Below are 25,936 nucleotides of genomic sequence, written 5' to 3' on the forward strand. Positions count from 1 at the left end.
TATTTATTTTTTTTTCTTCACAAAATGAAGAAATTGCTCCAGTCTGATCAGAAGGATGACGAATGACCTTTCCAAAAGCATCAGACAGTATTTTCCTTTACGCTTATTGGCAATAGTAGTCATTTCCTTACACGTTTGCTCCAGTCAAAGGCTTTGGGGCTGTTTTAGGCAGATCTTTTTTATTTCCAAGTCACTCCTGAGAGAAATTTCTCCAGTTCTCACAGGGAAGTTAGGCAGCGTCATCTGCCTGGCCTGGAGGGCCACTGAAGCCCTGCCCCATCTGCATCCTCCCAGAGACACATATACAGATACATTCTGATCCTGAAATAACTTGGCCCCACAATCAAGCTGGCTCATTGTCGGAGAAGTAGGTGTCTCTTCAAATATGAGATTGAGTTTGTTAACTCAATCAATTTTCCAAGATCGAAAGCTGCACTATGAATAGCCAACTCCTAGCTTCCAGCCCACTCTTCATCCTTCCAACCCTACCACTAGATTCACACTGATTCACAGATTGTAAGGCAAAAGCCCGTAGATTGCAATGGTCCCACTTCTGCATTACACCCACAAATTCCATGAATCTGGATAATCTCTCAATCAAGAAAGGGAAATAAACTTGTGAAATCATACCAATAGGCAATGACATTTCCATAGGGTCCTCCAGAGCAACAGTGTAATTGTGGAAATGACAAGGTTCTTAGAGTGTAACAAATTGGAGAACCTAAAGAAAACAAGCAAACATTTCTTCCCATTTTTTATTTAAAATTATGGTAATAAGCACTACTCTTTGTAACAGGATGCAACTGTTACTCTTTGCCAGGTTCTACAGGAATTTTGAAATGCCACATAATATAAGGCAGGCACTGATATTACAGCCTTAGAGTAAAACAAACCTGCAGCCAAGATATGCAGATGTGATTTAGTTTTACACTGCTGTGTGTATTTGCAGAGTTGTTAAACAACATCCTGGTATGATTAAAAAAAAAAAAAAAAGTCTTAATGAAATTGAAAACTCTGTTTTCTATGCAGGTTTTTTTCCTGTAGTCTCAGATTTAGTAATTCCAGGAAATTTTTTATTATATCAGCACACTGTAGTGGCCCTTCATGCAAGCAGTGAAAGCCACTCAGTTCCTCTGTGCTTAAAATGCTCTTACCAGTAAAACTATTTTGGTATGAAGAGTTTTCTTTTTTTTGTCTGTGAAATTAATTACTCAGTAACTACAGTTATATTAGTTCAGAAACTATATTGGTGCCACTTATTTTACTTCCCAATGGGAGTGATTATATAATGGCAACTGGAACACCGTTGCAAAGACTTTCAAACTACATTAGATTTCTTTTAACAGTTCTTTACAGTGCACATCACAAAGCACAATGTGATTCACTTGAGAATGAGTTAGCAAACAAACTTGATTTTAGGCACAAATTCTTTTCTTTACAAAAGTAGAAAAAATCTCACTGTTTGCACATTCTTCAAATGCTGAAAACGTTCAGCTGAAAATGTCACCTCCTCACCCACAAAGCAACAGCTGGCAGAGACATATAAGCACTGCAGATGCCCAGTAGTCAAGTGGAGTTCTGATCACAGCAAAATTCACTCAGACTGGAAAACTGTTCATTGATAGTGAAAACATTGCAGTCAGGGTAGCAGTGCAGGACCTTGGGGGAAACCAAGTGCGAGTTAAGAAATTATGACTATTTAAAGCCACTCCCCGTGGTCTTTGCATTCCAGGAAGGGCATGAAATACATGCAGAGCTTAGCTCACTGTACATTAAGGCCTGGATCCGCTCTACTGCTGGAAGACTTGGTATCCCAGCTCCTGTATTTTCTGTCCTTTGCCTGTGAAGTAGAAACCATGGCTTTACGTTAAGCACCTAGGCTCCGGTGTCTTGTTCCCAGGATTGACAGAGGAACCAGGTTTAGTTCTCACCTCAACAAAAAGCGATTCAAACTCCTGACTTTCAGGAGAGTCTCCTAACTATGAGATAGTAGGGAGAAAACATTGAAGATTGATTTGGCAACCGAGGAAGGAAAAACATGGGCAAGTCTGATTGGGTACTCAGTCAGGAAAGGAGGAAAACCTGTCATTTTCCTGAGTCTTTCATGAGTACTTTGTGGACCTTCTACCTATATATGACTGAGTAAGTATGCACAAGAAGGGAGAATGCATCCTTGTAGTCTCCCCAAAACAGGTGTGGGCACCAGCCACCAGGCTCAAGTTTCTCTCTCACTTTCTTCACCCCATGAAACCCTAATCATCCTTTACAACATGGAGCAGCCCAGTAGGAAGAACTTAACCCTGCTCTGAGTATGTGTGTGTGACCTCCTGCAGTTCCTTCCTCCCTAAATAATCTATTTCTGAGTGAAAGTGTCAGTCTTGCTTCAGATTTCTCTGTTAACCCCAAAGTTCTCATAACTTACAGGAAAGTTGTAGTATGCAAGGTGGGAGGCAGCATCCTCCCCACAGCAAGGTTCAATCCAAAGTCTCTGACATCTTGGGGGGACATTTTACCTGACAAGAGGGCTAGTCAGCTGCAGAGAACAGCTGTTCCTGCCATCAGGATACGGCAGAAATGTGGCCACATTCCATTTCTTGTGTAGACACTGCAACTTGGAAGGGTGGGAAGCTCCCTTTGACACTTAACAGAGATTGAGAACGGAGGGGAAAAGGGAACAGAAGGACAGAAAGGTTTGTTGTGGGTTTCTGTCACTGAGCAAAACGAATTTATGGGTCTGACTCCATTTGGAACCCAGTTATATGCCATGTCATTCCAACATAGCTCTGAAGAATGGATCAGTATTATTCTGGTTTTGGAAGAATTGAATGAGACAGCATTGCTCAGCTCAAGGTGCAGTGTCATTCTAACTTATGCTGCAGTCTGCTGAGATGAGGTAAGGAAGCTTGCAGCGATTCCTAGGAGGAAAAAAACCCCACAGAACATTTTCAGGGTTGATTTTAGAAGGTACTCTGGTTAGAGATCTCCGTGGCTGGCATATTTTTTTTTTCCTGAACTGCTATGGGCACTGTTGTGTGAAGAGTGGAACTGAGGTTGCTCCAAGTGGCATTGAATAGCCCAACACAGTGCCTTGGCAGTGAGTGCATGGGCCAAGCTGTCATGGATTAAAGTATTGACATAGTAATGATTCAGTAAGAAATCCAGATTTATTAATAACTAACAGCAATTTATCAATACAAAATAATTCAGAAATGTTGAAAGAAAGAAAAGCAACTTATTTACAGATTCTAAAATGACAAGATTCACAGTAACTTACTTAATGGTACCTTAGTTTATACATCTATACATGCACACACACAAAACGTACAAAGACGCACAGAGACAAAAGTATTTGGATCCAGTAGAATGAATACAAAATGTAAAAACACACACACAAACAAAAGTATTTGGATCCAGTAGAACGAAGTACGTACCCACACACCAATAAACAGAGAAAGAATGGGTGAAATAGAAGCTAGCTCAAAGAAAAAATTCCCTCTTGAGTTTAGAGCAAATACTCACAATGCCTTGGCATTCCTCAACAGACAATAACTGAGACTCGAGTGGGTTGACTTCGCCCTGGCCTTCCGTCAGATCTGGCAGCAGATGACACCTTAAGGGTTTTGGTACCTGGGAGGCATCCCAGCTCAGGGGAGATGCTGCTCATAGGCCCACTGCAATCCAGGAGAGCTCTAAGGCTCTCCCTTGTGGTCACTATTTATAGGGTCCAAGATAATTGACTTTGCCAGATACCTTCTGGTGCCTTCCAGCAGTTGCACAAGAACTTGATGAACGTGCAACTCTGTTATTGTTCCCATTTGACCACATCCCAGGCACAAGTGTGCCAGGCCCTTAGGAGATGATGGACCGTTATAACTGTTTGGGAGCAATGGGGAGGGGCAGGAGCCAAGCTCATTAAGGGGGCACCTTTTGGGGGATGTGGGTGGAATCACACCTAGCAGCCCAACAAGGAGGGGCAGGGAGGCGTGAGAATTGCATCACCACACAAGTGCACCAGGAGCGAGCCAGCTGAGGAATAAACCTGTGGTGAGAGGCTCCCTGTACAGCAATGGTGCCATGCTGGTATCCCTCAGGACAGGCACTCGAGGGTCCTGGGACCTCGCATGCTTTGAGGCTGCAAGGTCTGCAGCTGGATTGTCCTCAGCCAGGATAACGCACTGCAAGCGGGATGCAGGAGAACGACGATGAAGTGTCCACTCACAGTGAAGTGACTCCGTGCTGTGAGGAAAGCTGACTCAAGGCTGCTAGTATTTGGCAGATTATAATTTTTTCAATAGCTGCTGAGTATTAATATTTCCTAAACGATTGCAGTATTTTCCCTTTCTTCCTCAAAACCACTCTGTAGCGTCAAGATGCTAGTGATCCACAAAAGGGAATGTAAGTTTGTTTTAGTTTTGTGAATGGGTTTCTGAGCAGCTGGTGTGGAAGGAAACCCCTAGAAGTCAGAGCTGGTTTCTGTTTATTTTTTTCCCTTCGCTCATGCAGAAGGGTCACCTCTCCAGAGGCCAACCCAGCCTTGGGTGAAACAGGTCAGCATGGCCAGGCTGAGCCTCGAGCCCACCCCTCAAACGGAGATATTGCCAGGTGTCCCCCAAAGAGAACAGTGGGCATTTCGGGGAGCATCGTTGTCAAACTCCAGGCTCCAGGGAGTACAAGGTTTAAAATGACCATCATTTTCTGAGGTGGCAAGCGGCACGTTGTTACCTGCTGAAATTTGTTCTCCCGCTAACCTGGGGGGCTCCCACTCCACATTAAACTGATTTAATTTCAGCTTTTCACCCTACAGAGATGAAACTTCCCTGCTGTAAAGAGCAACATGACACTTTTTGCCGCCAGCGCTTCCTTGGTGTTCTTGCGCCCCATGAACCAGAAACGCCCTTGTGCAGCACCACCGTGTGATAGGTGGTAAAGTGTCTGTTCATCAAATTCAGCAAACTGTAATATGAACTATTGCATACTGTGTAATACTAATACTAACAGCAAATGCTTAATTGAACTAACATGATAGTGTAAAAAAAAAAAGTGACAGGAAGGGGGGGGGAACAACAAGAGAGGAAGCATCTGTAAGTCAGAAGATGTGGAGAATTGCAGGCGCATAATTGAATAAAACAGGAGGATGTTCACCACCATGAATCTCATTATGCAAAGAGATTACTGGGCCTAGACTGATAAGAACTCTGCAAACTCAGAGGATCATCACATTCCAAGCCAAAGGTGAAACGTACACTGTGAGGAGGACCTACGGCCTTCCTCCCAGAAGACCACCCCCCACGATTTGAAGACCCTTGACCGTAGTTTTAACAACTTCTGCGCAAGCGTAAAGGACCGATAAGCTAATTACCATACGAAGCGGGAGTAGGCGGGTTCAAGTAATGAATATGTATAGTGTATAATGACTATGTAATAGTTTGTAGTATAAGATTGAAACAGAGTGCCCTGGAGGGTGCGGTCCGTTGTTGGAGCAGGAGACTCCCCGGCCGCCCAGCGCTGTTTTGCTTGTTGCCGCTTGCTAAATAAAGAAATTGGGAACTCTGGCTCAGCCAAATTTAAGAAGTCAGTTTGTAGCACACCCCAGCTCCTCTCTGCCAGCCCGCGACCCACTAAGACACACCGGGGGTGGCCGCAAAGTCTGAAATCCCCTTTCCTAATGGGGAACCCCGGTTACTCAACACCCCAGAGCGGCTCCCCGCCACTGCCCCCCGCCTTCCTCGGCATGGCGGGGAGGGGCCGCCTGAGGGGCGGGCGCCTGAGGAAAGAGGCGGCAGGAAGCGGCTGGGGGCGGCGGCTCCTCTCTTTCGGTTTTTATTTGTAGTTTTTAAGCACAGTGATGAAGCTGCCGGCGTTGCTGCGGTGGCTCCCGTTTCTTGTGTCCTTGCTGGGTAAGTTGGGGGGGCGTGGGGGGTGTGGCGGCAGCGGCGACCCCTTCCCTGCCTCCTGGCTCCCTCTCGCCGGGGTCGGGGCTGAGGGAGCGGCGCCAGCGTTAATGGCCGCGCTGTGGGGAAGGAGCAGGGCACCCCCATGCCCATCCTTGTGCCGAGGCAGGGGCGGTGGCTTCGCCGTGGCGGTTCGGGTTTCGCAGCCGCGGTGAGTTCCGACCTGGGGAGCGGTTCCCCGGGGCCGTCCCCGCCCGGCCGCGGGAGCCCGGCCTGGCCCCCGCCGCCCGGCTCCGCGGGGCTGCAGGGGCGCTGCCCTGGCCCTGGATTTTCGGTCCCTCTGAAGGGCAGAACCAGGTAGCTGCTCCCCCCCCCCGCTCCTTCCCCGCCACAATGTCGCAGTATCACCGAGCGGTGTGTTTAGGATCTCCCTCTCTGTTCTTGGCACGGCGACATACTTGTGCTGTTGGTCTCCATTCCTTAAAACGGTAAGTTATAGTAGGGAATGGGTGTGTTTTTTATGGTAGCCTCGTATGACTTTCCTGAGCAAGTGAAATGGTTCTGCACTGGGCGGGAGGCACCTCGGAAACGGGGGAGCCCCGCGCTCCCACGGCACCTTTGTCCCCAGTTGCCGAGGTCTTAAGGAATTTAAGAAACTAGCGTTTATTTTTAAAATATTTGTGTCATCCCTGTATATGGAAATGCTGTTTATTTTGTATTCTGTCCTACTTCTTGCTCAAGGAAGAATCATCAGAGTTCTCAATGGTTTTGCATTGTGGTGTGGTTTGTTGTTTTTTTTTTTTTTTAAAGTAAACTATTAATATTAACTTTTGGTGAAATAGTAAACAAAGGCCTTCTTAATCCAAATTCCACCAGTGTGCCTGAGGAGCATAGCCCTATGTTCATAGCCCCATGCAAGGGCTATGGATATGAGAAGCATAAACAGAACTTGCGATTTTTTTAAATTGCAGACAGACATAAACTATATCATTGTCATCAGAAGTAGCTCCTATTGCTAGAAGGGCCAAGTGGCATGCCTTGCTTTATGTAGTTGTTAACATTCCTCTAGTCTAAGGTATTTCTCCGTTACTTTTGTTGCTTTGGAATTTCCTGGATGTTCCTAAAACAGGGCCTGTTGCCTCCCGTTTAAAAAAGAAAGAATCGTCTCCTATTGTCTTTCCTGAAGGCGCTAAGAATCTTGTTCTGCTTGTGAGTGTTCAGAATAATCCCCTGAGATGTCCTCCAGTACTATGCCAGTCAGACTTGTTTGGTTTGACTAAGATTGTGAGGTCCAGCTCAGCAGCCAAGACTGTAAGAGAGCACTGAAAATAAGTGTTAGTAATGCATGATAGAGTATCCTCTTGTAACTTTCTGTGTGTGAAGGCACTTTGTTACCTCACCTTACCTTACACAAGTTGGGATGCCGCTGCTACTCTGAGCATCTGAGTCCAAGTGCTGGGTGAGTGAACTAGAGCACCTAGAAGCATTCTGTGTCTGTAGTGAGGTTCATCTGAAAGCCAGGGAACTCCTTCAGTGTTCTGAGCATCAACTCATTTTTAAGAAGTATTACTACCTTCTAGTTCTTGAGTATTTTGCTGAGTTCTTTAATGCTTCCTTTCCCAATTCGACTTCTTTTTCAAAAATCGAGTTAAGTGGAGAAAACCTGGTTCACCTAAGAGCAGAAGTTACCGTATACAATACAGAGCATGGGCTGACAGGAAAATGTTGTTAACAGCACTCATGTTTTATTTCTGGCTTCTTCTGAAAGTGACAGACACAGAAACCAAGCTTACCTTAAATGTGACTTTTTGTTTCTTTCCCATTAGGCAGTTTAACAGGTTTGGGTGGGCTTTGTTTTAAAATTTCTTCCCTTTCTTTTTCTATGCACAAAAATTATGCTCCTTTCTATGTGTTCGTTGCTCGTAAAAATACCAGGAGTGTTCAGTGTTTTTTCCTGTGTCTTTCCACTCCATGAGAGGTGTCATGGGAACTACATCATGAGGCATGAGGAAGAATGGGTGGAAATATGGACTCCTAACAAAATCGGGTTGATTGTAGAGTGTACTTAGTTTGGTAGGCTGACTCATGAATCTTTTGAATAAACAGGAAGTTCTGAATTTTTCACAAAAAAAAAAAAAATATCTGCTGCCCCCTGCTTAAAAACTCTTGATAAATGCCTCCAGAGCTGTGGCTGTTATATTAAAAATGAACAGGAAAAAAAAGTGCCATTGATATTTAACACTAAAGGATGAACACAGAGTGAAAAAAATGTTACTGATAGTTTTTTCAGCTTAATTTGGTTAATGGTCTTAGTCCTTAGAAAGCCAGGGTCATCTCTGGCTTACATGCACAGACTGCTTTGATCTTGGGAGTTGACAGTGTGTTTCAAGGTTTTTGTCAAAAAAACAAACAAAAAAAAGATTTGATCATGTATATGGACTTTCTTTTTTTTTTTTTTTTTTAAATGATCCTCCTATGACTTTACAATCTTATGAGACCATACTGGCTGTGTTCAAGGTAGTGTGGCTGTAGGCTCTCTGGGTGATACAGGGTTTGGAAGTGACATAGGTTGTTGTTTGGAGTACGTTGAAACTGGTGTTGCCAGAGGACAAGAATGGTTCCTCTCTGTCACCTGTTTGTGCCAACAGAACTGCAAAGATGATCTGGATGAAAATGAACTTGATTGAAGGAAGTTGTTGAGACAGATGATTTTCTCAGTCCTGTTGATCATATAGCTACATAAAGGCTGTGCTGGCTCAGCTTAGAAGTGCTATCTGGATGTTGGGAGTAAGTGGCCAGAGGATTTGAACTGCTCTTTTTCTGGCAGTTCAGGGTAGATTTAAATGCAAGTCAGCTCTGTGCCTAGGAAAAGCCCAGAGTTCAAAAATAATCAGTATCCTACAGGACACAGTGATCCTCTCTAGTAGTGGAGGACATCTCGGGGAGTTGTTCACCATTGCTAAAATGGAGATTCCCAGATCTCCCCCTCCCTTGCCTCAGACCAACATGTGCTGTCTTGGGCAGTCTAGATTTAAGCTCATTGCGTTAATGGCAATGTAATTTGTCAAAAAAATCTGTAAGGTTAATGCCTGGTGTTGGCTCAGTCCAGGGAACAGGACCCTGAGACTGCCAAAAGGAGGGCAGAAGCAGCTGGAGGGGAGGGAGAGGGGGATGGCCCCCGATACCCAAACCCCATGAGTAGGTTCAGGTGTTTGCTTAATTGTCCTGAACTAATTAATTGTCCAGGGCAGGGGGCACAAGACTTTTACAACAGGAGTTCTGACATTGCAGCCTGCTCCTATGTGTGACCTGAAAAAAGGCCTTAGTGGTTATGTTCTTGACAGAACTAACTGAATCTTGCCTCAAAGTACAGGCAGTAATAGTATACTATATAAATCCTTCTGAAGCTGGACTTAAGTGATTAGGTTATCCAAAGTTTGTATATGCAGAGCATCTCATACTGTATCTACAGAACATACAAGTATGATTTTTATGTGCTCTCTTCCCACTGTTGCCCCATGTAGTTCCTCTCACAGCAAAAGATTTGGAAAGCATGGTCCTGCAACAATCCCCCCTCTGTATGGTGAATTCCCTGGAGTACTGCTCTGTTAGTGGGCTCTGACTTCCCCAGAATAGATGAAGTTTTTTTGCTCTAGAACTGCACATAAGAAAGTCTTGTAAGGCAGGGATCAGTCTTTCTTTGCCTTCTAGGGAATGTCTTTCACTTCCATAGTGTTTTATAGTAAGATGGGTTAAATCAGTGATCAGAATAACTGTGGCTGAATAATTAATAACATCATAATGCTGCTCAGAGGTAATTTCTGGGTCTGAGGCTCAGGAGGTAGAAGGACTATACAAAGCTAAAATCCTTGGGTTGTAAGGCTGCGTTATTATCCGAGTGGTAGGAATGGTGGAGGTGAACTCACATTTGTGCTAGCTAGGTAGTAAGAAGCAGTGTGACAAACTGCATGTAGTTTGCTTACCAGAAGTGAAAACTCTACTTAATCCAGGGTGATGATGAGAGCTGCGGGTAGGTGAAGTGACCAATGTTAGCCACAATACCACAGTCCTTAAAAGATAGAGATGTTATGCTAGCTAAAATGCTGGTAATTTTGTGAAGCTTTTTCCCTTGCAGCCTTTACTGTGGTCCTGGTGACACCATACACATCCTGGTGTGTGAACAGGCAGGCTTGCTAGTGATGGAATACTTTTGTTGATGTTTTTTTAGTATGAAATTAATAGACTTACCTAGAACTAACCTAAAGCAATGCTTTGGCAAAAAAAACCCCACCCAAATCAAGAAATTGCCACAAAAATAAGAGCCCAGGCATTTGCATTCAGAGAAAGGAGCATCCTTTCCAATGTGGAAATATAGCCCAGTGGATACTTCTAACATGAAGTTTACTTAGAGGCATCTTCTCAGAGTTGCTTTTCACAGAATTGCCTAGGTTGGAAAAGATCTTGAAGATCATCCAGTCCAACCATTAACCTCACACTGACCGTTCTCAACTCCACCAGATCCCTCAGTGCTGGGTCAACCCAACTCTTCAACCCCTCCAGGGATGGAGACTCCCCCCCTGCCCTGGGCAGCCCATTCCAACGCCCAACAACCCCTTCTGCAAAGAGATACTGCCTCAGAGCCAGTCTAAACCTTCCCTGGTGCAGTTTGAGGTCATTCCCTCTTGTCCCATCGCTTGTTCCATCACTTGTTCCTTGGCTCAAGAGACTCATCCCCCCTCTCTGCACCCTCCTTTCAGGGAGTTGGAGAGGACCATGAGGTCTCCCCTCAGCCTCCTCTTCTCCAGACTTAACACCCCCCAGTTCCCCCAGCCGCTCCCCATCAGACCTGTGCTCCAGACCCTGCACCAGCTCCGTTGCCCTTCTCTGGACACGCTCGAGTCATTCAATGGCCTTTTTTGTGGGGAGGGGCCCAAAACTGAACACAGTCATGGAGGAGCGACTTCACCAGTGCCGAGTACAGGGGTCAGATCCCTTCCCTGTCCCTGCTGGCCACGCTATTGCTGATACAAGCCAGGATGCCATTGGCCTTCTTGGCCACCTGGGCACACTGCTGGCTCCTGTTCAGCCTGCTGTCATCACCCCCCCAGGTCCCTCTCTGACTGGCAGCTCTCCAGCCACTCCTCCCCAAGCCTGTAGCACTGCTGGGGGTTGTTGTGGCCCAAGGGCAGCCCCCGGCATTTGCCCTTATGCAAACTCCTCCAGTTGGCCTCAGCCCATGGCTCCAGCCTGTCCAGGTCTCTCTGCAGAGCCTCCCTACCCTCGAGCAGATCAACACTCCCACCCAACTGGGTGTCATCTGCAAACTTACTGAGGGTGCACTCAGTCCCCTTGTCTAGATCATCAATAAAGATATTAAACAGGAGTGGTCCCAAAACTGAGCCCTGGGGGACACCACTCGTGACTGGCCACCAACTGGATTTAACTCCATTCACCACATTCATTTCATATCATGAGCCAAAGTCTCAAAGGTTAAGAAAACTTGCCAGAGCTGCACAATCAGTATCCGTGTTGAAATGTGCAGTGTGCTTGCCTCAGAGCTTCAATTTCAGATCTTTGAAGAAATGGGCCTGACATGCAGAATTGTGGGTTGGACTAATTGTCCATAATTCAAAGGCAAAGGCAGCAGGATTTCAGGTGCACTACTGTTAACCAGATCCTCCTGGCTCACAAAAGAATCAGAGGTGAGTAGTGATGTTTTGAAGCCCAACCCACTCACTTGCTCACTCCCTCTCAGCAGGATGGTGTAGGAAATCAGGAGGACAAAAGCAAGAATAACTCATGGCTCAAGATAAAGACAATTCAATAAGTCAATGGGGGAAAACAAAGGGAAGGGGAAAACCAAGTGATGCAGAGGTACACCCCTTCCCACCAGCAGAATTCTTTGAGCAATGGCTACTTTGGAAAAACTCTCCACTACCTCATTTTTATTGCTGAGCATGATATATGGTAGGGAGTATCTCTTCAGTCAGTTGGGGTCAGCTGTCATGGCTGCGTCCCCTCCCAACCTCTTGCCCGTCCCCAGCCTACTCCTAGGATTGGGCGGAGTGAGAAAGAGAGAAGGTCTTGATGCTGTGCAAGCACTTTTCAGCAGTAGCTAAAACATTGGTGTGTTAGCAACACTGTTTTGGTCACAGATCTCAAACACAGCACCATACAGGCTGCTATGAGAAAAATTAACTCCATCCCACACAGACCTAGTACACAAGTGTGTGGTAGCAATGCCTGTGGTGAGTAGTAGGAAGAGTAAGACTGGGCAAGTTATTGGAGGACAAAGAGAGTGAAAGGGGCTTGGGCAGGAAGCAGGGTGGAGGGAGCTGGAGGGATCTGTGAGGTTCAGCAAATGGGAGAGATGTAAGTGGGAACAAGGCAGAGGAACTGGTATTTCTGGCTATGGTAAAAAAGAACAGTCTCTGGAACCAAACTCACAAAACTTGCTGGAGATTCTCACTTTCCCCTTAATTCACATACCTTAAACTCTGAACCAGAGTAGCCCACCCAAGCTGGTGTATGACTGGTGGTACCTTTGTTCCTGTGGAGCTGATATTTTGTTCCTCATTCCCTAATTTCTTTCCCTGGAAGTATCCCGGATTGCTTAGTCCTTGTCATAGTCAAGCTTTTCTGCATCTTGCTTGTACCTGCACTCTCCTGGGATCCACCAAGTTCTTCTGTGAGTCACATACTGAGGCTTTGATAACCCTCCTGTAGGCTTCCCTGAGCTGTGCAGCAGAACGTGCCCCTTCTTCCTCCTCTTCAGGCTGTGCCAGTGTGCACGAAGGAATTAAAATGCAGCTGGCCAAGAGGGTCTGGTCTGATCAGGACACTAGGCAGAAGTTTTAAGTCTCTTCTTTAGTTGACTGTGCGTTTTATCTCTTTAACACAGGAAAATGTCTTGAACATGTGGTTTGACTAGTGAGTTACTGGAAAAAAGGGAGGCAGCGTCTCTGTCTCTGACAGGATTTTGGAAAGCTTTACTGCTGTCCTAGGAAGCTTTAGGGCTGGGAACCCAGAGCAGAGATAAGCGTGTGCCCTCAGTGAAATGCTTAAACACAAGGGATTGAATTTAAGATGCAGCTCAATCCTCATAATTTCCTGGTAACTGTTTTACTACTACTCTGGGAGTGAGTGCAGTCACTGCACTTGGGTTCAGAACAGTGCTGCGGGCCAAAGGGAGCCTGATTCATGTTCTTCTCTGGTTCACTTTCCATTCCATCTCATGCACAAGCACTGGGGTTCCCATGGCAGTTCGCATCTGGGTGTTGCAATCCTTCTGCGGGTTTGGGTTGGGTTTTTTTTGGAGTGGGGATGTGTGTCAAGTTAACTTTCAGTGTATTGTACTCTCTGCGTGACTCGTTCGTTGTGGGAACGGGCAGACAGAAACAAAGGAGAGGGAGAAATGGGTGTGTCATTTTCACACTTTTGGTCAGCAGCACAGATTTAAAATGACCAGGTAACCTTTGCATGGGGATGCTACCTGTTGTTAGGCCTGTGCTGAGGGATATAACCAAAGGTATGGATTTTGTGGTGGAGAAGTACTCAGACCTGTTGGTGGCTGCCACCTTTGGGTCCTGCCTTTGCTGATGTGTAGAGTTCTGTAGATGCAGGCAACCCCGTATTGTCCAGGGGTGCTGCAGTACACAGGTGAAAAACTCTGCTTTTGATGTTACATGTAAGATTTGAAGTCATTCCTGTGTGAATCTGATTTTTCTCTTACAACAACCTGGGACAGTGCTACAGCTTACTGTCACCTCTGTTCTCTTTCCTGGCTATACTTTTTGCCCGTGGTCTAAGTGCTTTCTTACTGGAGTTTGGGAAGTCGGTCATATATGTGGCCTGTGAGGGAGTTAGGAGGACTGTGGGTGAATATTTGTATAGTCCTTCTGGACTGAACATTTATTTCAGGGTTCTCTGCAACTGGTGGTTGTGAGGCTTAGGAGGGAAGATAACTTTCTGCTGCTTACAGTTGTTGGGGGAATTCACAATTTAAAAAACCCCCAAAAACCCCAAGCCTAAAAAAAGGGGTAGTTGTGAAGCTACAAAAAAATAGAGCAAAAATCCACTATTTAAAAAGCCCAGCTCCTGAGGCATACAGTTACTTGCTATAAGCTAATCAGTAAGGAATTTTCCACACAGCTTCAGCAGGTGGAATGGTAACTGTGGAATGTGGAGGGCTAACTTTGACCTGTTCAAAACACTGATTAACAAAATCCCTTGGGAGGCTGCCTTGAAGGATATGGGAGTCCAGGAAGGCTGGACATACTTCAAGAGTAAAGTCTTGAAAGGCATGGGAGCAGGCTGTCCCTGTGTGCCGAAAAATAAGCAGGTGGGGAAGGAGACCAGCCTGGCTAAACAGAGACCTTTGGCTGGATCTCAAGAACAAAAGGTTGATCTGTCACCTTTGGAAGAGGGGCCAGGTCTCTCATGAAGATTATAAAGATGTAGTGAGGTTATGCAGGGAGAACATTAGGAGAGCCAAAGCACAGCTAGAGCTCAACTTGGCTACAGCTGTTAAGGATAACAAAAAATGTTTCTATAGATTCATTAACAGCAAAAGAGGGATTAGGGAAAATCTCCCTCCTTTACTGGATGCAGAGGGATACGTGGTAACTAAGGGTGAGGAAAAGGCTGAGGTGCTCAACACCTACTTTGCCTCAGTCTTTAGCAGTGGAACTGGCTGTTCCCTGGACACCCAGCCTCGTGAGCTGGGAGATGGGGAGGGGAAGCAGACTGAGGTCAGCACAGTTGAAGAGGAGGTGGTCAGAGACCTGCTACACCACCTGGATGCACACAAATCTGTGGGACCGGATGGGTTACGCCCAAGGGTGCTGAAAGAGTTGGCAAATGTGCTCGCCAAGCCACTGTCCATGATTTACCTGAAATCATGGCTAACTGGGCAAGTCCCATTGGACTGGAGGGTGACAAATGTGACACCCATCTACAAGAAAGGCAGAAAGGATGATCCAGGAAACTACAGACCTGTCAGTCTGACCTTGGTGCCAGGGAAGGTCATGGAGCAGGTCATCCTGGATGCCATTAAATGTCATATAAGGGACAACCAGGGGATCAGGCCCAGTCAGCATGGGTTTATGAAAGGCAAGTCCTGCTTGGCAAACCTGATCTCCTTCTATGACAGGGTGACCTACTTATTGGATGAGGGAAAGGCTGTGGATGTTGCTTACCTTGACTTTAGTAAGGCCTTTGACACCGTTTCCCACAGCATTCTCCTGGCAAAACTGGGTGCTCGTGGCTTGGATGGGCACACGCTTTGCCGGGTAAAATCTGGCTGGATGGCTGGGCCTGAAGAGTTGTGGTGAATGGAGTTCTGAGGACAAGAAGGCTGCATAGGCAAAGGTATCTGGCTGCTGGAGAAGTAGGAACAGCAGATGGTGTAGATAAGATGAGGTGATGGGTTTGCAGAAGAGGCTTTGCTCACACCACATTAGCTTCTCTTTATCAGTAACACTTTCATTATGTGATTTGTCTGGAAAGCTGAAATATAAAGACATGGCATAAGGACGAATCTGGAATGGATTGAAGGAGGTACAGGAGCAGGTAGTCTGACAGTTTCTGTAGAGGCTACTGGAGGCTTTAGCACAGTAGTACTTTGTTGTGTGAACTTTATCTTGAAATAATAGGGTGTGCTAAGGAGAGAGGGAGAAAGCAGAGAAATATCATTCTTATTTCTGGCTGTCCAAAAAGAGTATATGAGAAAGTGTTTCTTTGTTACTTCTCTGTCTTTTCTCACGGCAGAGAGCTGTGAGAAGTTAACTGCTGTGGAATGGGAAAGCTGTCTCTATAAAATGAAGTAGAAAAGAGAGGAGAGTTCCTTGGAAATTTAGAAGACGTATGACACATGCTTTCTTTAGAAGCTCAAAGGTATGTGGTGGAGACCTTATGCAACATTTCTGTGTGATGATGTATAATTTCCTTGAAAAAAGGAAGCTGACATCATTGACTGGAAGTTTTCTTTGTTTTCACTGGAGTAGCAAAGCAGGGAAGTAGAAGTGTCCAATCCCTGGTTTTAGATATGAGATGACAACAGTTCCCCTGAAAGGATAACATTTTCCCTGTCTTCTGCTGCTTGCTGCCAAGCCTTTGTTTCACCAGCTAGCAAGAGTGTGTTGAAGAGGACAGCATTCCCCCAAGCCAAGCAGAAGCTGTGGAGGGAAAATGTGTTTTCTTTTCAGCTCTGCTTTTGTCCAGTCTCATTTCTGGGCTTGAAGAAGGAACAATCTCTCAACTCCACCCTAAACCTTATGACTAACTGAAAGAGAGCAAAGGTGTGGAGAGTTTACATGCATCAAAACCCAGGCTTAGGAAGTTATAAGTGTTTGGCTGAGGAGTGGTGGCTGTCCTTGCTCACGTTCTTAGTTCCCAGCAAATGGCTGCTTTCCTCACAGAAGAGAGTCATGTTACCTTGCTCTTGTCAACAGCCACTGTGGTTTGGCTTATGCATGCTGACATAAAACCACCACAGCTTGGTTGTATCTGTGAGCTGAAATTACTGAGAGGTAGAATTTCACAGTGGGTAGAGCAGGGACTTTTCCTCCATGCTAGGAAAACTATAGGTCCTTAGGCAGTGAGAGATGATTTCTTGAGGAAAAAGTGCTCCTAGAAATTGTCTTTATGAAACAAAAGTCTCCAACAAGAGCCCAAGCTTCATCAGATCAAAACAGTGTTCCATCTTGCCCAGCATTCTGCCTTCTTGTGGTCTCCAAACACAAATTTTGGAGCTCATGGGTTCTTCTCTTTTCTGGAAATTGTTAACTGAGATGAGTGGAAAGAGGTGCTACTACTGGAGCAGCAGGAGCAAATGAGATGTTTAAGTCTGTCTGAACAAGATAGAAGACAAAGAAAGGCGGGTGGGTTGTGTTGAAAAGATGTGGGAGTGATAGCTAAGCTCTCTGAGCCCTGTTTACTTTTTCCAGTTCCCATGCCTGGAAAAGGCCACAGTATAAGTGAAGACAAGAGGAAGTAGAAACCGTAACGGCATGAGAAGAATACTTTCATGGGCAAACTGCAAACAATTTGGGTAGTCCATGAGAAGTAAGACATGGAGAAGACCTCCTGCGTGTGCAGTTCTGTACACAAGCACATAGAAGTGTGTTTTCCGTTGCTTGCCTTCAGCCTCCTGTCTGAGAAAGTCTTTGTTTCTATGGTGTGGCACCAGGCAGAAGAGCAGGATGCTGTCAAGCACTATTTGCTGATGAGAAACCTAATCTTAATGACTAGCCCGGCTCACCTCCCAACTACTTTCATATGGAAAGGAGCTAGGATGTGAAGCAAGATGCGCTGTAGTTTGTTTTCTGGACTCATAGACAGTGAAGGGGAGTGATTTGGTTTGATGTGATAAAGCTGTAGTATCCACACTGATTTATGAACAGTAGTAAGTTTTCCTACAGTGATGACACGAGAAGCAGGGAAAGCACAGAATGCTATAGGGATTGGTGGGTTCTTGACTTGATGCCATTTAGGAATTAAAAAAATCAAACCCAAACCAAATCCCAAATAGTAGCTGTCACTTGGGAGCAGTTGGCTTGAGGAGTAAGCTTCTGAAATATTTTTCTGTCACCATGCACAGTTACTGTTTAAAGGGAACTTTTCCATGGTGCATGTTGGGAATCTTGCCTTAAAATGAGACCTTTTATATGTTAATCATGTCCTTCCTTCAATGTAGTAGTAAAAAATCACTAGCTACCATGGAGTGGGATTGAGTCCTTAATGCAAGTGTAACTTGAACTCAGCATTGACATGTTTTTGTCTGTCTACATACATGTCTGCTGTGGCAGTAGTCTTGTGATTTATTTTTTTTGAGCCATTCAGAGCTACTTGGAAGTAGGAGGTGATTGCTAAAGACTGAAGCAGGGACACAGAGGGCTAATGGTTTACACTATCTCTTCCCCACAGCAAAATTTGGTCTTATCTGTTACATCAGTAGGTTTTATTTGCACATATGGCTGTTTTTAATAAGAATAGGGAAAATCTCTTATCCCTTTTTTGTTGGTGTTTATTTATACTGAATGTTTGGGTGTCTTTTAGCAGAATATGATGGATTCAAAACTGATAGCAGTTAATGTTTCCGGACAGTTCCATTTCTTGCTTGCAGCTCTGCTGTATCTGAGAGGTTGGGATACTGTTTCACACACATTGGCTGTGAAATAAACTTGCTTAAGTGAAGTTTCCAAAGGAAATCCCTTGTATCCCCATGATTTCAGAGAAGGCACTTTAAACTGAGTAGTAATTTTGTATCAAAAGTCTGCTTTTTACTAACTGTGTGAATATTCATGCTGGAAAATTGCAGTTAATTTGCACAGTGGGAGCTTCAGTGTGGGCATTCTGCAGCAAGATGCTGATACTGTTTTTGCTGATGATAACAATTCTTCATTTCATCTTTTCCCCCACCCTATGGGCAGGAGGCCTAATTCAAGCAAACAGAGGGAAAGTATTCAGGATAGAGTAGCTTAGGACAGGAAGAAAGGATGATGGTTCTACCTCAGTATAGAATGTAGAAATTGGATCCCTTTGCAGTGCCTGTCACATGATTGTGTGGACAGGTTGGGTTTGGGTAATTCTTAACTGACATACGCCTTACTTTGCAACATTATGATGTGCTTCTAACCTATATTTGAGTGTATCTGATACAGAATTAGTCAAGCAATAGTTAAAGTAACGTTTTCCTTTTTTTCCCCTGTAGCACACATCCGCTGTGACGACGTGTTTGGTGTCTTGGGTGAAAATTTTACTTTTCCAGTAAAAATAGATCAAACAATAATGGAAATTATTTGGACAAAAAACAAGGATAAAGTGGCTGAATGGGAAGGGCAAGGCGAAACGATGTATTTTCCTTCTTTCCAGTACAGAAGCTTGCTTAGCAAGGAGAGTGGGTCCTTGACTATATTTAACTTGGAAGACAGTGATGCTGGCACATACGTGTTAGACTACTTGGATTCTAGGAAAAAAAATCATGTCTTAACCTTCATACTTGCTGTGTTAGGTAAGTAGTAGAACAACTGCATGAAGAATTTGCATGACTATTCCCTTTAAGAAGGCTAGAAAGTGGATTGTTTATTTGTCAGTGGAGCAAACAGAAACAGAGGGACCTGTTCTTTTGCTTGTTAACTTGCTTAGGCACTTTTAGAGAAATTTTCAAAAGTGGCATCTAATTTGTGTGCCCTCATTACTCACCTGGGAATGACTTTTAGAATGTGTGTAGATGGCACACTGTGTACTTTCAGGCAGATAATAGCTTGGTCAACTTGCTGAAAGAGTTTGGTTATCTCAGGCAGTATATATCTACTAAAGATGCTCATGCAGGCTTATTATACAGGCTTGAATATCTGTGGTATAATCCTGTGCAGATCTACACAGCTTCACTAAGTAGTCTTTGGGAAATATATTTTCCCAGTGTGTATATTAGTCCTATTGACAGTGAAGCATGAGGGATCTCAAACTAGGCACTGCAGAACTACAAACAGGGCCACTTCTAGAATAAATTTCTCATGCACATGTGTGTGCATGCACACACACCTAACACATACATTTTATCTGTACACTTTCCTGCTGCTTTTGTTGCTGCAGCCCTTGTCCTGTGCTAAAATTCAAGGCAGCGTATTACCAAATTAATACAAAATGTTTTCTCTCCTTTTAGCTCCTCCTTCAGAACCTGAGATAAATTGCAACATCACTGGTGATAACCTTGTGTTAAAATGTACAGCAGATTTCCAGAAGCCTCTGAATTATGTTTGGAAGTTCAGTAGCAACAAAAAACCTTATCAGACCCAGGAAGTTTCCATCAATAATAAGGATGTTGACTTTTCCGAGAAAGCTGCATGTTTCATTAAATTCTCTCAAACGGAAAAGAGCTCTGAAATCTCTTTGATTCAATGCTATCCAGATGGAAAAGGTAATGAATGGGTCAGGCTGTGTATGCAAGTCTGAGAGGTTAGGTTATGAAGCAGCATGGACTCTGAGTCTAAGGTTTCTACTGATTTCTCACGAAGTTGAATTTGAAGAGTAAAAAGCATCAGACGTCATTTTGTCTGCTAAAAAAGAATCACTTTTCAAGTGGATGATGTATCTTTGCTGAACTAAGGTACTTACCACGTAACTTTCCTGGAGCTGACTTAAGGTTTTGCTAATAACTGACTCTGGTGCATTAATTTTTTGAAGTTACTTTTTTAAAAACAAATAGCTGTAAAACATACTCAGGGTTATATTTCTGCTTAGGGTTTTGCTGATAACTGACTCTGATGCATTAATTTTTTGAAGTTACTTTTTTAAAAACAAATAGCTGTAAAACATACCCAGGGTTGTATTTCTGCTGAAGTAGTGTATCGCACAGTTGTTTTTTAAATAACCGATCATTATTTATTTTATTTTATTTTAAAGGAGACAGCTATAACAAAAGAAGCAGAGGTGCTGTTATTGCGGTTTCCGTTCTCTTCATTCTAGCTGTAGGAATAGCAGCAGCAGTATGCCAATACAGAAAAGGTTTGTATAGCGTTTCCTAACTGAATTTAACATGCTTTGAAATTATGCTGATCTGAGGTTCTGTAGAATGTATGAAAGTTTTTGATTGTGGGATGTATTGTAAGTACAGTAGTAGAAACAAATACCCCATAGGCAACGCTTAAGGGATTTGAATGAAAAAATACACTGAGCTTTCTTGCACTTGGACATTGGGCTCTGTGTACTGGGAAACACTGTAGCTTGTATTTGCATGTTTCTCTCTCAGACTGAGTATTTAATTTATGGTGTGTTTCTACTTACCAAGTATCTATGGCCTCTCCCATTCCTACTTGAGTGTGTGCTTTCACTGTCTTTTTGGAGAGTATCATGAAGCTGCCCTCAAGAGCGGATTTATTGCTGAGACAGGCTTTTACCAGGGCCTGTTGAATACCTTATACTGAGTCTAATCTGACAACTCGATGTGCTCAACTGATACGTAGGGACTTCTGAGACTCCTGTCAACCTGTATTGCCATCATTTTGGAGTTCTAGATTTGTATCGTGATACATCCCTACACTGAACTCAGGTATCTTTTTTGTAAATCTGATGGCTTATATGGTGACTGTAGGCTATCACTGTGTATCTGTTGCTGCCACCTTTTTAGGTTAATATGTCAGATTGTATTCTGGCTTGAAAAAGAGGTGCACACCATCTTTTCTCTTTGTGTTTGAGAGAGTCCCAACCAAGAATACATTGCCTCATCCTAAGGGTGCTCTACATGGAAAATTCCTGTTGGCTTCCAGGTGGGTCCACCCCTTGGGGGTGGCTGCAGGGTGGAGAGGACGGCATGCATCATCGCCTCTCTGGGAAGGACCGATTGATGATATTGTGGAGGGAGGCTCTGATCAGAGCATACATAAGTGTATATTGCATGAGGACCTTATGCTTTCCTGATCATTCCCCATTTAATGGCATGGAATCATAAAATAAGCTAGGTGGGAAGGAATTTCTGGAGGTTCCATCCAACTTGCTGCTCAGAACAGGACCAACTTCAAAGCTAGAACAGGTTGCTGAGGGCCTTGTCCAGTCAAAACGTTGAACAATTCTAAGGATGGAAGTTCCCCAGCCTCTTTCAGCCTGTGTTCAAGTGCTGAACCACCCTTGTGGGGCAGGATATTTCCCTTATTTCTGTTAGGGATTTCTCTTTTGCAACTTGCAGCCATTGCTTCCTGTCTTTTTGTTTTATACTTCCGAGAGGAGTTTCCTTTGTTTTCTATGTAAGTTATTTGTAGTCTGCAGTTAGCCACCCCCTTAGCCTTTTTTTGCCTTCAACTGAACAAACCCAATTCTCTCAGTACCTCCTTGCACAGCTCCTGCCCCTTCAACATCTTGGTGGACATTTGCTGGACTAACTTCAGAATGTCAGTGTTTTTTCCTGAACTGGGAGCCTAAAACTAGACACAGTACTCCACATGTGGTGTCACAAATACTGACGAGGGGAAGAATTATTTCTGTCAATGGGCTGACTATGCTTCTGCTAACACAACCCAGTATCTGGTAGATTTCTACTGCAGGGGCATATTTTTGACTGATGTTCAATTCAGCATCCACCAGGGCTTCCAGGTTCTTTTCTGCAGAGCTATTTTCTAGCCAGGCAGTGCTCAGCCTGTACTGTTCTGTGGGGTGCTTTAAAGAGGTGCAGGACTTTTATGTTTGCCTTTGAACATCACATCTTTTTTGCCAGCACATTCTTCCAGGTTACTGAAGTCCCTCTGAGGGGCAGCCCTGCCTTCCAGCATGTCCCCTACTCTTTCCAGCTTCACATCACCTGCAAACTTTCTGAGGGTGCCTTCTGTGCCCTTGTCCACATTGGTGAAGTTGAACAAAACTATGTTTGGTATCAACATGAGAAGAATCTCACTCAGAACTGGCCATCAGTTAGACTCAAAACAATTCAGCTACTTTCCTTGAAACAGCAAAGATTTGACCATGCTAGAAAATAAATTTCTTATAGCTTGGTAGAATAAGCACTGTACAGGTAATAATCAAACAGAAGATTCGATTTGCTGATGCAAGTACAAGACTCAGAATCATAAATTGCTAAGCTCTGCTTTGGATTTGGTTAAATGTGTTCTGACTTGTTGTTGCAGGAGGCCCGTTTTCTTGATCTCTCACTGATTGCTTTTGCCCCCAAACAATATTTCACTCTTTCTACTTTCCCCAAGTTGACTATTCAGTTGCATGTCCTCATTTTTTTTTTTTTTTATTTAGGTTGGGCAGGAGTATGGTTGAATGGATGGAGGCTGTCAGCTAGTTTCCAAAGGTACAAAACTTTATTTCTGAATAATTTCTCCAGGTATTCTATTTGTTTTGGTGCAGGTAGAACTAAACTTGGAACAGGAAAAGCTGCTCAGAACAGTCTCGCACGTGGCTCAGGTAAGAGAGTTAGTGTCATAAACGTGTGGAAATCAGACTGTTGCTTTAGTTTGGTCTATATAGGCTTGTAATTTTTTTCTCTATGTCGGTATAATCTTGCATTGGAGAGGTAAAGGAGTAAGTTTTCTTTCAGGTCTTAGTTGTTTTACAGAATGTAGTTATTTTTTCCAGGTCATTAATACATACTTTCTAAAATAAATAAATTTTGTTATAGAAGATCAGCTGCTTTGCCCTGTGGACAGACAAGAACAGCCTAACTTAGAGAGAGGTAAGAAACCTGTATTGGTGTTTAAATGTTTCTAAACATCTGCTGTTGGTTTGAGCAAAGAGTCTGATCTGCTCTTTCCATTTTTTCTGAGGGTCAAAGCTTTTGAGTTGATTTTCAGTGTGTGCACATGTGGCCTCAGGGTCTCAGCTGAGGTCCAATATTGGATAAGCATAGGGACCTGCACTTAGTGGGGCTGGCAGAATTACTGACAGTGAATGGCCTGAGATTTTCCTGGTCAGCAGCTCTCTCTGGAGGTGAATGCCTCTTCTGACAATGGAGAATGAGGGCTGGTCTCAGGATGAGGCCTGAAAAAGCACACACTATAGGCCAAACTGTCTGCTGGAGGACTTACTCTTTAAGTTCTGTCTGTTTGGTTAGGCTGCTTTATGTGCTAAAATGAGGTTAATATTTCTTCTGCTTCTTTTAATCTTACCTGCCTGTCCCATTTATATAAACTCCTCTCAGAAATTTGGTTGATTATTTTTCTAAACCCAGTATTCATTCCAAGTGCTTAGGGCTGGGCATGAATGCAATACATTGTGCATTCATTCCCAGTGTTCCCTATGGAAATTTCTTGCTGCCCTATCTTGGAAGTTGGGCAGCTAGCCTTTTTCTCTGTATATTGAATTTAACTTGGAATGCTGGTGGCTCCAGGGAGTGGGGGTTGATGCTGTGCATATCAGTAGATTTAATAATGATTCTTGAAGGTATTATCACATCAGACTGGCAGGAGTTTGCTGTTAGTTTACCTTGGTAATATCTTGAAAATCCATCCAAGGACTGGTAAAAGGCACATTGCTAGTCTGGTGTGCAGAACTCTGGTCCTTGCTTTTGGTGCATGACTCTGGTGCACACTTACATCCTATGGGTCAAGTTGCAATTGTCTCCTTTTCTTTCCCTAACACCTTTCTGTTGTTTCTGGAAAAAATCTGTCAGCAGCACCTTTTCATTCACTCTTACTCCATTTTGCAGGCCTGTGTTCTCCTTTTAACAGTCAAGATGAGGGAAGGAGACAGTGGAGGAACTTCTCACGTCTTTCCATTAGTTACCAGTCTGCTTCCCACCCATGATTTCTGTACGTGGTGCTTTTCTGCAGGCAGTACAGATTCTCAGGGTTGTCTGCATTCCTGTCTTCCCATCCACATCTCCACTTGTTTCTACTGTCTGTTCTAATCCTGCATTATTTTGGGTGGTTGGGTTTATTGGTTTTTTTTGGGGGGGAGGGGGCATACCTTCTTTAATTTGCAGCAAGATTGTTCACTTCTCCAGCTTTGGATCTGTGTGTTGGGATGTGGGAATCACTATAGGATGAGCAGCTAAGGAAGGGGACAACTCGTTTTGTCTGTGCTCCTTTCACAAGGGTGAATGAGGCTAACATGTTCCAGCTCTATGTATGCCTCGTGTTGCCAGGACCACTGTGGTCTGTTCTTACAAACCAAACTAAATTAGCCTCTATGCAGTCAAGCAGATGAGGGAGAGCAGGGGAAGGATCTTAAAAAACACTTTGTTCTGAAGGTCACCAGACTAAATACTGTTTCAGTGGGAAGTGCCCAAAGCTCCTGCCATCAGATACAAGCTCAGTGCCCTCTTGGAGTGTTCCGGTGTTGAACTAATGGTGGTAAGATACGCAGTCTGGTATCACATGAGCTACTAGAGTTAGTATAAAGCTGGAGCAGAATGTTTCTGGAATTCCAAACTACTGTGTCACCTTTGCAGAGATTTTCTATATGTTTCATTTCTTAAGGTGTTCTTTAATTTCTGAAGTTTCTTAATGTTTTTATGGGTTTGGAGGTTATAAAACGTGATGAGGTTCTTGGTGATGGGCCTGGAAAAGATGCCACAGGTAGAGAGGCAGCATTATGAAAGCAGGGCTTTGGGGTTTTTTTGTTGCTGAGTTTGGGTTTTTCTCCTCCCTTTCTACCCACCCTGCCCCAGCATATCAAAGTCTTATGAACTTTTTAGTAGGATTTTGGATAAAGAACTTGATTTTTCTTCTGATATTTTCATACAGTTGTTAAAGCTGTGGTTCTAGTCTATGTTTCAGAGATCACTGAAGTCTAGAGACTATGGATGGATTTGAAGGTGAAAAAAGGAGGACAAGAAGAAAAAAACCCACAAAAATTTACTTTAGAATGGCCCATGTTTCTATTAAAGATTCTTTAAGCTCTGCAAGAGAAAGGGTTTAAAGTCAGTGTGTTACTGCAACAAATAGATGAAGTAAAAAAAGGAGATGTGAATTCTCGGCTGTCTCTGGCTTTTTGTGGCAGATCTGTGCAGGTTTATCACCTTAAGTCAACCCACTTCAGAAAGATTTGGTAAAGCTGTAGGCATAAGTAGAGATAATGTTGGTTATGATCTGCGACTTTAAGTGGTTGCTGAAGGGAAATTCAAATTAATTGTGAGTCCTTTGATAGAGTAGCATAAACATATCAGTTCTCAGGAGTATCTGCTAAAAGTATTACAATGAAACTTTAAGTCCAAGTTGCGTATTTTGCAGATTATTGTGCTGTCTCCATAGACGTTTCTAAAAATTATTTCTGTTTGCTTGCAGCCATATCTTCAAACTGTTGACTGTGAGAATGAAAAGCCTAAAGCAGGTAAGAAGTGAGATGGTGCCCTAAAACAGGGCGACATGAAGTGGGGAATTAATTTTTCATGTGGCCTTTCGCGGTCCAGAACATGTGAGCATGCAGACTTGAAGTACATATGTTCTGGAGATCATTGGGGTTTAAAATAATAAATTCAAAAAACAATCTCAGCCAGAGTGAGAGGGTCAAGTAGCAGTCCCTGCTGAAATGCTGTCTTCTGGTTAACACTGCCTGCTGGAAGATCTCTGCAAAGGGACCTCCAGTCCCCCAGTGCGTGCACATGAAGC

General features: G+C 43.9%; 1 protein-coding gene across 1 annotated transcript in view; it reads left to right on the forward strand.

Moving 5' to 3' along the window:
* The first annotated feature begins 5,782 nt into the window (after nucleotides 1-5,782).
* The window catches only part of CD58 (CD58 molecule), a 36,350-nt gene continuing 16,196 nt past the window's right edge, over nucleotides 5,783-25,936 (forward strand). The window contains exons 1-8 of the mRNA XM_074900282.1: nucleotides 5,783-5,897; nucleotides 18,604-18,903; nucleotides 19,558-19,812; nucleotides 20,298-20,399; nucleotides 22,737-22,793; nucleotides 23,008-23,061; nucleotides 24,034-24,128; nucleotides 25,613-25,658. Coding sequence (XP_074756383.1) covers nucleotides 5,846-5,897; nucleotides 18,604-18,903; nucleotides 19,558-19,812; nucleotides 20,298-20,399; nucleotides 22,737-22,793; nucleotides 23,008-23,061; nucleotides 24,034-24,128; nucleotides 25,613-25,658 — 961 coding nt within the window. The 5' untranslated portion in view covers nucleotides 5,783-5,845. The remainder of the gene's footprint in view (nucleotides 5,898-18,603; nucleotides 18,904-19,557; nucleotides 19,813-20,297; nucleotides 20,400-22,736; nucleotides 22,794-23,007; nucleotides 23,062-24,033; nucleotides 24,129-25,612; nucleotides 25,659-25,936) is intronic.

Source organism: Athene noctua, chromosome 1 (assembly GCF_965140245.1).
Source record: "Athene noctua chromosome 1, bAthNoc1.hap1.1, whole genome shotgun sequence".
Lineage (NCBI taxonomy): Eukaryota > Metazoa > Chordata > Aves > Strigiformes > Strigidae > Athene > Athene noctua.